Source organism: Glycine soja, chromosome 11 (assembly GCF_004193775.1).
Source record: "Glycine soja cultivar W05 chromosome 11, ASM419377v2, whole genome shotgun sequence".
Classification (NCBI taxonomy): Eukaryota; Viridiplantae; Streptophyta; class Magnoliopsida; order Fabales; family Fabaceae; genus Glycine; species Glycine soja.
The window spans coordinates 52,730,531-52,745,550 of record NC_041012.1 but is presented as its reverse complement, the minus strand read 5'-3'; the positions used below and the strand labels follow the sequence as shown (position 1 = coordinate 52,745,550).

The window sequence follows — 15,020 nt, the reverse complement described above, 5'->3', positions numbered from 1 at the left end:
ATTTTATGGGAATAAATGCATTAGAGGTAATAAAGTATCCACCTCGCACATATATATCATATATGTTAAATATTAATGTAATTAAAATGTTACTTAAGTAAATAACTTATATTATATATATTTTATAAAACATATTTTCTTAATTTTATGACTAATAAAATAATTTAACATAAATAAAGAATTCTAATTCAACATATCTTATATTAAATTTATTTAATATTCTTTTTAAGAATATTAAACTATTCTTTTATTTTTATGTTTAAATTTATGAATTTATAAATAAATTCTTTTAAAATTGACTTCAAATTGTGAACCGTTGGTATATGTTATTTGGTGTTTCAATTAGTAATATAGATTTATATCTATTTAATGACTTAATTTTATAATGTTGGATGATTTTATTTGTAATGTTTATTTATGATTTAAGTTTGAGTTTAAACGAATCAATATTATATTTGCTTATTTTTAATATAAGATTCGGTCTTATATATAAGAAATAAAATATAATATTTTATTGGTCCTAATTATAAGAAACTATTAATTTTTTTATCCCTAATTAATTATGAGTTTTTATTGATGATATGCACTCATTTCTCCATTAAAATGAGTATATTTATTGAGCTATCAATAAAATAAATTTTTTCATACTCATTAGTTAAAAAAATGGATTTGTCTAATTGACCCCAAATAAAAAAGATTAAGCAATCATCTTAAATAACCAATAGAATTTAGATAATTATCTTTTTCTAAAATTTTATCATGTTATAACTACTACATTTAATGCATCATTTTTAATTTCTCTCTCATATCATTTATGTGGAAAATTAAAATTTTATAATTATTAATTAAAAGTTTTTTTTATAAAGTTAATAATTAAAATTATACTAAAACACATAAATATATATGCAATAAAATTATAAAATCTTATTAATTATTTTTAATCATTATAACCTCTGTTCACCTTAGAAAAAATATATATGGCTGTAATTCTAATTTTTATAATTTTTATCTATAACTTTTAATTAAAAGTCATACTATTTATCTATAATTATTAATTAAAAATTATAATGAAAATGCTGGAAAAATATTTAAGGTATTATATTTAGAAGTTGTACAATAAATGAAAATTATTTTTCTAAAATTTTGTTCTTTTTATAATAACTATTTACCTAAAGTGAATTAAAAATAATAATTATTAACATTTTAATATTTTATAATTTTAACTGTTACCTTTTAATTAAAAATATAAATTTTTAATTTTATATATAAATGATATGAAAGAAAAATAAAAATATCTATTAAATTTGATAGTTGCAGTAATGATAAAAATTTAAAATAAGACAATTATCTAAATTTTATTGATTATTTAAGACAGTTATTTATTTTCATTTTTGTTTGAGGTCAATTAAATAAATAATTGGTTCTTAAATTATTTAATATCATGAGTAATCTTAAAATAAAATTAAAATTTATGAAAAATTAATTAATCAAACCAGGCGGAAATGAACCACCAACTAGTACTAATGTTTCGACCAATCCTTTGCAACTTTACGCAAAGATCCTTAGACCCGATACATTTCTGCTTCCATCTAGATATTTGTTAGATGTCTATTTTATAAATTTATTCGTACATATTTTTTTTGGTACATGTCTATTTTATAAATTTAATACAACTTATTTTTCTTATTTATTATAATTAAAAAATGCAATTTTTCCCTTTTATAAAATAAATAAACAAGAGGGGAGTAAATATGCTGTGAGAAATAGAGGTTATGAGCCTCACCATTAAAAAGGTCATTGTTGTTCAAATATGTCGATGAAAAAGGATAGGATAGGAAATGAAAGGTTATCCTTCATGATTCAGATGGATCAATAAGGCAATTGAAACAAAGATATATAAATTTTCAGAAGATTAGACGTTTCATGACCCTCTACCTCTCCGAAAAAATAAGGCATAAACCCAGCAAGAATGAAAATAAGAAAAGCCTATTTTCTAGAGAAAAGAAACGAAGGAATTTTTGTTGTTCAATATTGCTGGTCAGTCTATAATGACATGTCCTCTACCTCGCGACAACAAAAATGCAAATCACTAAACGGTACATATCTTCAACAGATTCGGGAGTAAATTTTTGAAGAACTTCATGCACTCTGCTCTTCAACATCTCTATTTTCACCATCTTCAGCAGCCGCAGCAGCCATCAACTCATCGAAGTTTTCTGTCTTCCCGAGTACTATTTCAATCTGAACATGATTTATCAAAAGCATAACTCAGACAAATCATAAAGCAGAATGCAAAACCATGGGTAGGAAAAAAGGAGATTGTTAGGCTATAGCATAAAATCAACAGAAGCTGCTGATTATTTATTTATCTATTTTAAACGAGCTTCTTTTAAGTTTCAAGAGTCAAGTATGTGCACAAACACGTGCAGGTGCTCAAACACATCAAGGACAAATAGGCTCCAAGCAAACATTCTAGAGTAAGCAAAAAAACTTGTTTCCTGCCTTACCTTGGCCTTTTGAACAGGTCGACCTCTAGAGTCATCCTTTATGTCAACAGTTGATGTCGTGATTTCTGCATGAAGATTCCATCATTAATTAAATTAGATTATTCAACAATTGAAGAATAAGATTGCGTGAACAAGGGAGAGGGGCCCTTTCTCAGGAGAGAGAGAAAGAGAGAAACGAAGAAAAAAAAATAGAATCTCACTCTTTTCAACAGCAAGTCCGTTGTTTTTCAAAATTTCAGCAACAGTTACTACTGTGGCAATAGCTGTGACAATGCAAAAGGGGGTGAAAATTCAGAAATCACATTAAAATTGGAACCAGTGAAAGAGAAAAGAAAAACGAGAATTAGAAAGTCACATAAATAATAAATCATGAAATAAATTGCATTGTAATAAAGTTCTACTCTTTTCAGGAGACAATATGACAGTCACATATCATCAATGAGTTATTGCCCTCTAATTTATAAAATTAAAAAATGTTCCTCTAATCTACATTTCATCAATGCAAATATACTTCGCAGACTGTTCTTGCAACAGTTTTCTCCCAGCATTTTTATCTTCTATCAAATTGAATAACAGATCATAGCCGTCAATAGCACACTATAGCGGACTGGTTTTCAATTCATTGCAGGCATGCTATATACTATATAGCAGTGTGTTACCAGGATATAGGATTCAAAAAGCCATTTTTACCACTGAAACATTGTTTAGGTTTTTTTGGGTAAAATTGTGATTGCTGATTTTCTCCCCAAATTTCTAATGCATTTTTTTGCTTTAACAACAATGGGATTTGAAATCCCCTTGAAAATTCAACAAAAAGTTAACTCTTTTTTGACCTATGTTTCTTCACACTCTGTTTTCCTGTGTTCTATTCTTTCTTCTTCCTCTAGACTTTCCAATTCATATTTAGCTAATTCTTATCTAATTTGTTATGCTTTTTTATTGCATCATCATCTTTCATTTTTTGACTTCATTACTATGTTCTTATTGCTCCTAAATTGATGTTGATTGCATGTGTAAACTCTGAGTTATTATTAATCATGAATTTCTTTAATTTTGTTATAATATTATTTATCTTCAAGGTAGCCACCAGTCAAAGGAAAAACTCTAATTACATGACATCCAAAAATACAGCTATATTAAAAAATAGTTATTCCAATTTATCGTAGTCAGATTTTTCAAACTTAAATTGTTACACGCCTAGGCCCTAGCTAAAGGATAGCATGGGTCAGCACAGCAAACAAACCTATGCTACGTACCAAGCTACGTAAGGGATTGGAGAAGGGGAGGCCAAACGTTAAAACTGAGCATAAGCACATAGTGATGGTTGCCAGTATCAGTATAGAAAGTTTAGTCAGAAGAACAGAGTAACATCTTTAGTCCAACGAATGTTGGATACTTGGATCATTCTGCGAGTTTTTCAAAATTCTCAATCACACGGATTTATATTTAGCAAGCCTATAACTAGAATAATACCTGAATGAACGAAAAGAACGAGTCCGCATTACTGATCAATAGAACCAACACAAGCGAAATTCAAGGAATAAAAGAGGAAAAAAGACGAGAGGGATTTCAATACCCATTCCTAGAGCTGAGAGCTCGACCTCATCATGCTGTTGCATATATCTCTGCAGAATCAACAAAATTAAACATGAAAAGAAAAGACTCTCGCGAGCTTCAGAATCGGAACATGAAGTGGTGTTACCTTGGCGAGATTAACGTAGAAGAAGAGGGGCTTCTTGGTGTTAGAGACCTGAATGCGATTCTTCTTATACGAATCGGAGATGTTAATGTTGATGTTGTTCACACCCTCTGTTATGCCTTCCATTGTTCTCTTTCACTCTCACAACCAAAAACCCTAACGATTTGTTTATTGAATCAAATGTGTTAAGGAAAAGCAAAGCGGAACCCCGAAACAGAATGCAATCCTCACTCCCAAGCCTCGCTCGGGCCCAACATTTTATTCACTCTTTGAAATCTTATTGGGCCACGCCCCTTCACCAATACAACAGCAGTGCCATACAAATTGCTGCTACACCCACCATAACATTACATTCAAAATTTTAATTTTATTCTTTTATAAAACTGATACGGACATTACATTCAATTTCAATATTATTTTATAAAACATTCTTTTTTAGATTTTTTTTTAATTTATTTTAAAAATATTTTTTATGAATTAATTTAAAATCAATGACACGAGTAGTATTTATTATTCAATCTTATCAAAATTTTATGGATTAGAATTGTGTAAATTTTATCTAATCAAATTTAATCCGATCATAAATGAATTAAGTTGAATTGAATTAATTGGGTCTGAATATTTTTTTAAAAATTATAAAAATTAAAAATTTTAAGAATAATAATTTAGTTATGTATAAAGTTTTATAAGTATATAATGATTAAATACATCCAAAATAGATAAAATTATAATAATATTTGACTAATAAAATTAATGATTTTAATACTGATATAATATTTTTATTTTAAATAAAAATAAAATATTATGTTAATATGAGAAAACATAAACAACTTAAATAAAAACACAAATAATTTAATTTAATAAATTATGTGAGCTAAAAAGTTATGTATTTATATATGATAATTAATTTAATTGTGTTGGATCAAGTTCTAAAAAATAAAACTTATTACCTAATTGATATATGATCAAATTTTAATTAGATTGAGTTAAATCCATAACAAATTCAATTGAATTAGATGACAAGTTAATCCGGATCCAAATAACACCCATAACCAATATATCTACATACAATCATCATCTACCTGTATCCATTCTTTATTAAATTATCTTTGAGATCCTCAGTCCCTCGCCAACAATCAAGGATGAAGCATCCGTCAGTCCACGTAGGAAACTACACATCCATCCTTCGCAGTTCGTACAAAACAGATACTACTTGTTAAAAAATCATTCAGACTTTTGGAAGATAAATATTAGATAATGAGACACAACAATTTATGATTTTATAAAAGCAAGCTTAGTGTGTTCGTGATCTTGAAAAGCGTTATTTTTTTTTTTCTTACACGATATTTCCTTAATTTATTTCGTTGTGAGGTTCAACTTTACTTAAAAAATGAAAAACAGTTACTATATATAGAATTGCTTTCTTGCAAGTTGCAAACTCAAACCATTATCAACTATTTTGTTTACACTTGCACACTATTTAAGTCAATTGTATGTTTTGATAATTAATTAAGTTTAGATACTCTTTATGTAAAACGTCACATATTATACTGACTCGTTTTTCTCTTTAGCAAAGCAAGTGCTATTTTTATTATTATATTATTGTCGTGTTACTGTACAAAACCCCGTTGTATGCCTGCGGAAATTTTCTCTTCGATACTTCATTACCGTTATGGAGACCTGGTTTAACAAAACAGGAGTGTTATATGATACGAAAGAGTAGAGTACGAATCACACGAAAAGATTATATGTAAATATTTTAAAAATATTAAGTTAAAATTTTAACTGACAATAAGATACTGAAAATTGTCTTTCATGAGCAAACAAACAGAAAAGCTGACTCGGAATGCCAATTTTGTCTGCAATTATTTATTTCCAAAATTATAAAAGCTCCTATATAATTTATTGGACCCATGATGAATTTAATGCGGCCAGCTCACATGGTCCAGATCACAAAAAACTTATCATTACACTACTTGAATGTGCTTAATTGGTTAACCACAGCATCGTTATCAAGAGAGACAACGGGTTGCAAATAGAATTTACCGTGACTGAATGTTGTCGCAAATCTGAGCCCAAATGACCGTTTTCTTTGAGGTTCCGTTTTACGTGGGCTTAAGCCCAAAATATCTATATAGGCATTTTACCACTTTTTTATTTATCGACCAAGAGTGTTGCTTCCTGTACCTCCATTACATTCCAGAATGTAATATGGTGACTAAAGCAAAACTAAGAGGTGCGGGAAGTTTCACTCATCTACCAAAACCCCTTATTTATTTTTCTAAATTTCATTGTATGTTCCGTTCCAAAAGTTAACATGCAAATTTGTGTTTAAATGAATATATTTTATATTTAAAACAGTTTCAAAGTTCAAATAAAACCTTTTTCAGAATTTAACAAGTAGTATACCCAGAAATTGTTTGGCATCTATTAAAAAATGGCAGCAAAAATTTGTAGGTAAAATTTGTATTTTAAAAAATCCAAGTTAAATTTTAAGGAATACCAAATTAAAAAAAAACATAACATTTAAATTATAACATCAACACTGTATTAAATATTAAGATTTATTTCGCCACAGAAGTTGCTATTAAAACATGTGAGCCTGACCAATAATTTTCCTTTGTGTCGGCCCACTAAAGAGTAACATACTTGTTGTTATTAAATATTGTAACTCGAGGGTCAATCTCGCAAGATCCTGGTTAAAGGATGAGTGTTGAATCACTCACACCAAATAACATTCCAATGCTTTAAAAGTGAAAACCATGTCGAATCCTAACAGAAACTCATCATATATAAAAGAAGCTAAACATCATTTCATATGACTAACAGAGTTCACCATTCATCAATCATGGACCCTACCTGATTTTGTTAGAGGAATCCTTATTTCAAAGACAAGACGAGATGCCATTAATTTTAAGGCCACAATAGAAAACCGCATACAAATGGCAAGGAAAAAAGCAAAGTACGTATAAAAACAGTATATATATTTTCCAGTGTACGAAGATGTTACACCATAAGCCAAATGAAGAATACAAATTCGTGCACAATTCGTACGTCATATGTGTACTATTCTGCCCTGATCCTTATTTCTCTGTAAACCATGCTTCTTCTACAATATAGATTAACGGAATAAAGAAACAACAAATATTAATCAAGATATAGAAATGACCAATATTTATTTATATATATATATATGAAATTAAGGATATATATTAGGTAGGTAGGTAGCTAGTGGCCCCTTGCAAGCATTTGCTCGTAATTCTCTATGGATTGGAGCCTTTGAATGAGAAGTTGCTGCCTGAAGTTCTTGATGAAGGCATCAGCACTAGCATTGATGTCTTCATTATTAATATTAATAGCCTTCTTTGTCTGACTCTGATCAGTGACCTTGGCCTCTGTCTTCTTCTTCGCCCCATCTGAACTTGGGTTTCCCTCTCTTTGCTCTTCTGATGAAGGTTGTTGAAAGTGACTCTTTCTCATTCTTTCTTCTCTAATTGAATTGAATGTCAAAGAAAGAAAAGCCAAGGCTTGTATTGTATTGTATTTGTATTTGGCTTACAATTAATGGAATGGTGCTTCATGGCTCATATACAGATAGATAGTTTAATTAAAAAATATACAGCAAGGAAATGGAATATGCTCTTTCCACTTTCTAATTTATACCTTTTTAATTTCGATCTCCTTAATCTTCGTGATAAGTTTTCACCTTCAAACCAAAGTTAATAGACGGTCACAAGGTGCAGAGGGAGAATATCTAGCTGCTCCTCCGCGTAATAATTAAACACATGCCACAAGAATAATTATAATATTGAAATTGATTCAAGAAATAATATTTAAAAAACAGATTATCGGAGCCAAAAGCGGATGTAGAATGTGCAACACACCATTCAATTTCATCTTGCGGCTTAAGACATGGTTATATGTCGATTAGTGCCTGCCAAGAAGAAAGATGCTATAGACCTAGACGCCATGTTTGGCGAGTCAAGTAACAACTAAAAACATTATTGCCACTTAAGATCAATGATGGGGAACATTCGGGGTATAGAAACCATAAATACTAGATTACATTGGTGCATTGTATATATGCAAAAGGGTTCTTCTTCAAGATGCTGCTATCCCACCACGTAGGGTTCTTAGTTATATATTTCTGGATCTCCTCACTATTTATCGTACGTACACGTGCTTATATAAAAGCATCTTTACGAAAAGTCTAACGAGACTCTTCATCCTTCATTGCCACTCATTTGGACGTTAGCACGTATTATTAATAATAGATTTAAATATTTTTTTATTTGAGATATATTCATTTTTCAGATTTTTACTCATTCAAAAAGTATATATATTTTATTATTTGACGTTTTTAGTATTTTGGCTTTAATAACTTAAGTGTGTATCCCTTAAACGATGATTGACGAATAGTCATATCATTGTCATCTCAATTAATGATAAAATTTTCTTTTTTTATTGTTATTAGCATCGGTTTAACTGACATTAACTTCAAATCTGAGATGTTAATTTAAGTAATTGAGGTAATAGAATAGTTGACGGCTTGATGCTAAATTTAAATATAAGATTATTGTCCAAGGTAACATTTTTTTCTTATGTTTGATAACACCACATAGTACTCATATTAGACTTGGAAGCACCCGAATCCATTTTTTTTAATCATGAATGCGATGCACTTGAAGACATGTTGAGATTTTAATTTTCATCTTTCTAAATTTAAAGTTTGTGTTGGCTAATCAATCGGAAGTTAACATCAGTTAAGTCGATATTGACAATAACAATAAAAATAAGAAAAATGTATTATTGATTGACATGATAATTATGTACCAATGAGTGATGATATAATACTTTATAAAACACTAATAATAGAAAATTGAAACCTTATATAAAAAAATTATTATTTTTGGATAAATAAAAATCTAAAAAATAAATATATTTCAACTAGAAAAAACATATTTAAATCTTAATAACATTATTAATTTGACTTATAAGAGGAGTTTAGAAAAGGAAATTCTGAGGTGACACAAAGGGAAATTTTATAGACATAAGCATGAGATGAATGTGAAGCACAACAAAAATGCCGAACTATGTGCTTAAGAATTTACAATCATCTATATATTATTTATTGTTTTATCTGACGAATATTTGAGCATTTTTTTTGGATGGGATTGGCAGCTTTGAATTATGGGACAGCCTCAGTAATTAAAAAGAGGGAGAGATCAGAGAGTGTGTTTTTAAATTAAAAAAATCATAAAATTACCCTTCTTTTTAATTTAAAAGAAATAAGTGAAATTTTAGTTCATAATAAAAAGTGTTAATTGTTAACTTATTCCTTCATAAAAACTAATCGGAGTAAATTTATTTTAGCCTTTAAATTCATAAAAAAAGTAATTTATTTTTAGTCATTTTCTTTGATAAATGATATTTTTCATAACTGTAATATACTCTTTTTTTTCAGTTTACAACCTAAAAAATATGATTATAGTGGTGCATTGTCTGCAAAAGGTTCTACACAGCTAATACAATTTAAATATCAAGATATGCATACCGTGCCTTTGATTTTATTTTTTTTCAGCACCGTGCCTTTGATTTAGAGGCACGGGGAGCTGCTACCACACCACGTAGGGGTTTTAGAGTAAGTTTGGTTGTGTAGAATGATAAGGAATGAAAGAAAATTGAAAAAAAAAAAAAGAATTAAAATAGTGTGATATGAACATGTGAAACTCACACTATATTAGGTTAAAAGTGTTAAATTCTATGTTTATTATTATTTCTTCCATTTTATTATTGTGGTGTAAGAAAAAATTATTTCAAAATAATTGTCATTTTAATTTTTTTAATATAACATTAATTATATTTTTTTTACTTATTTATAACATTAATTTTTCAAAATTATTTCACTTACTCTTTTCTTGTCTGTGTAAAATAAAACTAATATTTTGGGACCAAGGGAATATGAATATTTTAAAAGTCATTTACAGACATCTATAATATTTTTGGGAATAATTTTTTAATTAAGTTTCTTACTAAAAGAATTTAATGACAAATGTTTTAATAATTATATGTTAGGTAGCAGAAACCATATTATTCGACTCTGGAGAAAAAACACCATTAAAAATTATGGAGAAAACAATAACGAAGATAAAAGAAAAATAATATAAATTTTATATTCATTTTTTTTCTAAAAGAGTCTTAAATATATTGTACCAAACAATTAATAACCATGGTCAAGTAATTGCTGCCTAACAAAACTTGCATATGTAATTTAATTCAAATGAATTAAATAATTTGTGACCATTAAAGATTTCATCATTTTTTTATAGGAGTTTATGGGAACAAATTTCTAGCAGCTAAATATTCTAAAATTTGTAAATTTTTATTGTGAATGATTTTCTCAAATTTTTTGATAAAATTATGAGAAAGATGATGGTAAAAAGAGAAAATAAGGTTCTAAACATATTTTCTTTTTTAGATTAAAAGGAAAATGGTGTAGAAAGAAATAGAAATAAGAATTAGTAAAAGTAAATTGTGAGTGAAAGCAGAAGGCAAGGGAATGGGAGTGGTGCAGCGGGTGGCGTTGCGGCAGGTGGTGGTTCCGATGGTCTTAAGAAACGGTGTCGTAATGAGTAGCAGCAGTAGCAACAGTGAGAGTCGGAGGGAGGCTGAGAGCATTGATATGAAGTCAGAGAAAGTGCAGAAAATCATCGTTTTGCTTATCTTCCACCCTTTATCCAGATTCTGTACTGCATGTGACTGTGACACTTGAATCTGAAAGCAAGTCACAAGGAAACCAGGAATTCATTGGCTGTGGATATAGCTTGTTTAATTAATTGCAGCTTGAATTAATATATTCTTCAACAATGAGTCCCTAATGTCAACAAAAGTCAATTTAATCAGCAGATAACATGGTATGGAAAGCTCCATACACATAATATTCTTCGTTTTCATCAGTTCATTAGATCTTTTTAGTCATTGAAAATTTGTATGTACAAGAGTTGGCAGATTCAACTTCCCAGTGCGTGTGCAATCAACATTGATCTTGGTCCTCATGGTAATAGAAACGCGGTATTGACATAAACTATGATAATGTGATTTATATCCTAAACCATTGACTTCTTGTTGTCACATCTTTTATCTTCCTATCTGCTTGCCCAAACTGCTTTGGCCATGAAAACCTATATTTAATAGGTAATTAAATTAGTCTCGTGTTCACATATATTAAATTTTAAAAGAAATGCCTGTGATGAAATTGAACTAATTAATTTAATGTCGAATAGAATTGTTTCTCAAGGAGAAAATCCGTGATGAGAAACAAAAAAAATAATTAATATTTCAATATATTTATAATTTATTGTATATATCAACAACAAAAGTATTATTATCACATTAGTTGATATCAACCCTTATTTTAATTATTAATTAATAATTTTTTTATTAACTTGCTCATTAACATAAGTTACTCACCTTAGATAAGTCAAAACCACATTTTCAAAGGTGAGGTTTGAGAAAATTTTGTAATCAAGCATCACCCACTCTACACGGGGCTAGAAGCCTAGGAGTACGAGTGATTGCTCACCATAAAATTTGGGCTTTATATCCTGCGTTGTGTTTTCTTTCCCAAGAGACACCAAAGAGTAATAAATGAGTGTCAAGGAGTTATACATTCGAGTTTTATTGCACAGCTGTTCGCGCCTAATACGCCAGAATTATTTAAAAAATGATAAAATTACGTATTTTAATTGATAAAAAATTAAAAAGTATAATAATAATGATTACTTTATTTTTTATAATGATTAAATAAAATTTAAAAATTAAAGTCAAAATAATTTATTTGAATCAAATATATCAGCTTTTTATCTATTATTTTGATGTGGGGGTATTGATATTCAAAATTTATATTGGAATTATAATTGATTAATTTTTTTTAATAAAATAATTAAATTCAATAATTTATAATTGTATTTGAAAGGAAAAAAATACTTAATGTAGAAAAATAGAAAAATAGGATGACTAAAAGAGTCCATGCATGTTTGATGGTAAAACTCATTTCAATAATATCTGTATTTCGAAGGTTAAGTCATAGTTTTTCACTATGAAAATATCTTATTTTTATAATAAAAAAATGACTAAGAGAGTTAATACATATTTGATCCCAATTAATTTTGGGAGAAAAATTATTTTATTAAAATATCTAAAAAATTAAAAATAAGAAATTATTTTAAAAAATAGTTAAATCAAAATTACATATGATATAAAAAATCTTCTCATTCTAAAATGACTTTGGTTTTTATAATTTACAGAAAAGTTCTATTATTAAAAACTCATTTCCTTGTATTTATAATATAAGGATAAGGATAGATTTGATTTGCAGAAAACTTAGGGTGATTGGTTTGACTATTTTTTATTTTTATTTTTATTGAAAATAGAAAATAATAATCAAAATATATTTAGTTGAATTTTTGAAAATACTTTCAAGTAAAAATATTGTCTCAAACGAACTAAAAACTGAAAATAATAAAATTTCGTTTTTAGTTGAAACCACGAACCTCATTTTGGATCAAATGAAAACGCGGTGACAAGAAATGTAATTTTAAATAAATTTAAAAATACATTTTCTAAAGTAGAAAACAAAAAGTCAAACCAAATATGTTTTCAAAATTCTAAAAACAATTTTCAAAAAATGAAAATGCAAACCAAACGCACCCTTAGTTTTTCAGAACTCAATTCCAATATTTGAAATTCTTAGAGAGTTTTTATGCCTATTGCTAAATACAAAAATTGATTTTAGATTAATATCAACAAAAATTCTTTGTACGATCACTCAATTACATATCATTACTTCACTTTAAAAAAATAGACTACGATACCATTTGATTAAAAGTTAAAGTATTGTAATGATTTGTCAGTTTATGATTAACAAAAGTTTATATATCAAATCTACAAATTTCTCTTTTATGTTCTCCCCTTTTCCCTTTTTTTCGTAATTGTGGAAATTAAGAATAATTGCAAAAAATGTGGTATCTAAATAATATTATAATCACAATAATGACTAAATGACATTATACATCAAAATTATATTGATATAAAAAAAAATATTGTTTTTCATAAGCTCCCTCAAAATGAAAATAAAGATAATCCCAATCGTGCCCAACCAGGACGAAACTTTATCCCGTATTTTGCAATTTGCTCTCATCTCAAGCTTGCATAATCTACTTAAAAAAGAAAAAGAAAAAAAAGAAGAAGAAGAAGAAGCTAGCATAATCATATAAAATATCCCATTTTTGAGATTTGCTCTTAATAAAGATCAACTTATACTCAATACCCCTTTCCCACAAACATCATTTATGTCTACTAAACCCAACCAGAAGAAAACATCTTTACCGGCTAATTAATTGATCTAGAATGTGTTTGAATAGAGAAATTTAAAATTTTAAGAATTTCAAATACTTCAATTGAAATTCTTTTATTTTCAAATTTTTGTGTTTAGATAAAAAAAGTTAAAATTATGAGGGTAAAAAAAAATGAATAAAAAGATATGATTGAAGTGCTAGTTATACGTTTTTCTCTACGTTCTCCAGCCCCATCAATGTTTCATAGTCTGAGACCGTGTTTCTTGAAGAAAACGGTAAAAAGAGAATTTCAATTTGTTACCTTTTTAGAAGAAAATTGAAATTCCAGATTTTTAGTTGTTTAAAATTATGTTTTAAAATTCTAAAATTTTAAATTCTTAAAAAAAACATCCAAACAATAAATTTTAGATTACAAAAATTCAAATTCTTTGATAAATTATTTTCCTAAGTTAAAATCTTGTATCCAAACATACTCTAAGACAATTTAAACACCAAAAAGAAAAAACAAAAAAACTTAATTATAGTTTTTCCCTGAAAAATTTCGTAATCTCACAAATTTTGCTTTCATTAACTTTACCCCTAGCTAATTTACAAAAAGTCACAATTTGTCTTAAATTGTGTCAATTTTTTTTTGTACATAGCAACATACATTAGAAGTTTAGAGAAAAAATGTCTTAATTGTAGCAGTTTAGAGAAAAAATTGTCATGATTGAGAAGATTTTTCTGTGTTGAGATAAATTTTACAATATATTATAATTTAGGAGGTAAGATTCGTAATTTAGAAAATATTTGGAAAAATTTTTTGATCGGGAAAATTTGGAAGAAAAAAATACAATTAAAGGAAGAAAGAAGGGTGGTAGATAGAAAGAAAACTTGCAGAGAGAAATAGAGAGGTGGTCATGATTATGTTCGTAACAATTCAACTCATCCGGGCCTACCTACAAACCTAGAAGTAAACATTACATAGAAACCTGGCCGGAATATTCTGTCTCCGTCACCTGAACCACCGTCTACCTTGGTCGATGTTTGGCGGGTGTAGTCCGTTGGGGCTTGTTGTCCCCTGCTTTCCCAAAGGCGGCGCAGAAGCCGCATGCAGAGAGCCTGGGAGACGGTGGCTCAATTGCCGGCGAAACTTTTCCGGTGCGGTAACCCCGTGCTCCGCCGTTGGAGCGGGTTCTCTCCGGTGGCGGCGTTGTTTGAACTTGATGAAGCTCTTTAATCTCGGGGCCGCCATCGTTGTTGTTGTTCTGATCTTCTTTGACTTTGTTCAATTCCTCTGATAAGAACCTATCGTCCCAAACGAAGCCTGATGAACCCTGCCTCCTGAAGGACACTGCAGATCTTTGAAGACCAGCCATAGCCTCTTTCTATCTACTTCAAGTTGAAGTTGAAAGCAATACGCACATGAATTTCTTTTTAAGTATTAATTGTTGTGTTGCGTGAGTCAGACCTTTTCTC

At 28.6% G+C, this 15,020-nt stretch overlaps 2 protein-coding genes across 2 annotated transcripts; both read right to left on the bottom strand.

Moving 5' to 3' along the window:
* Positions 1–1,871: 1,871 nt before the first annotated feature.
* On the bottom strand, positions 1,872–4,364 carry LOC114374205 (uncharacterized protein At2g34160-like). The gene is made up of 5 exons (XM_028331819.1): positions 4,210–4,364; positions 4,084–4,132; positions 2,708–2,770; positions 2,508–2,572; positions 1,872–2,241 (listed from the first exon to the last, which is right to left on the bottom strand). Exons 1-5 carry the CDS (start codon positions 4,330–4,332, stop codon positions 2,140–2,142), a joined length of 402 nt encoding a protein of 133 aa, XP_028187620.1. The 5' UTR covers positions 4,333–4,364; the 3' UTR covers positions 1,872–2,139.
* A 10,033-nt stretch (positions 4,365–14,397) lies between these two features.
* LOC114374876 (MAPK kinase substrate protein At1g80180-like) lies at positions 14,398–15,020 on the bottom strand. Its single transcript, XM_028332592.1, has one exon. The coding sequence runs from the start codon at positions 14,918–14,920 to the stop codon at positions 14,573–14,575; it is 348 nt and encodes a 115-aa protein (XP_028188393.1). The 5' UTR covers positions 14,921–15,020; the 3' UTR covers positions 14,398–14,572.

What these genes read in the sequence shown, in the direction of transcription:
- LOC114374205 (XM_028331819.1), bottom strand. Translation starts at nt 4,332, where the DNA reads ATGGAAGGCATAACAGAGGGTGTGAACAACATCAACATTAACATCTCC. An exon ending in GCTCTCAGCTCTAGGAATGG is followed by an intron (nt 2,771 to 4,083) that starts GTATTGAAATCC and finishes GCATTGTCACAG; the next exon opens with CTATTGCCACAGTAGTAACT. An exon ending in CGGACTTGCTGTTGAAAAGA is followed by an intron (nt 2,573 to 2,707) that starts GTGAGATTCTAT and finishes ATCTTCATGCAG; the next exon opens with AAATCACGACATCAACTGTT.
- LOC114374876 (XM_028332592.1), bottom strand. Translation starts at nt 14,920, where the DNA reads ATGGCTGGTCTTCAAAGATCTGCAGTGTCCTTCAGGAGGCAGGGTTCA.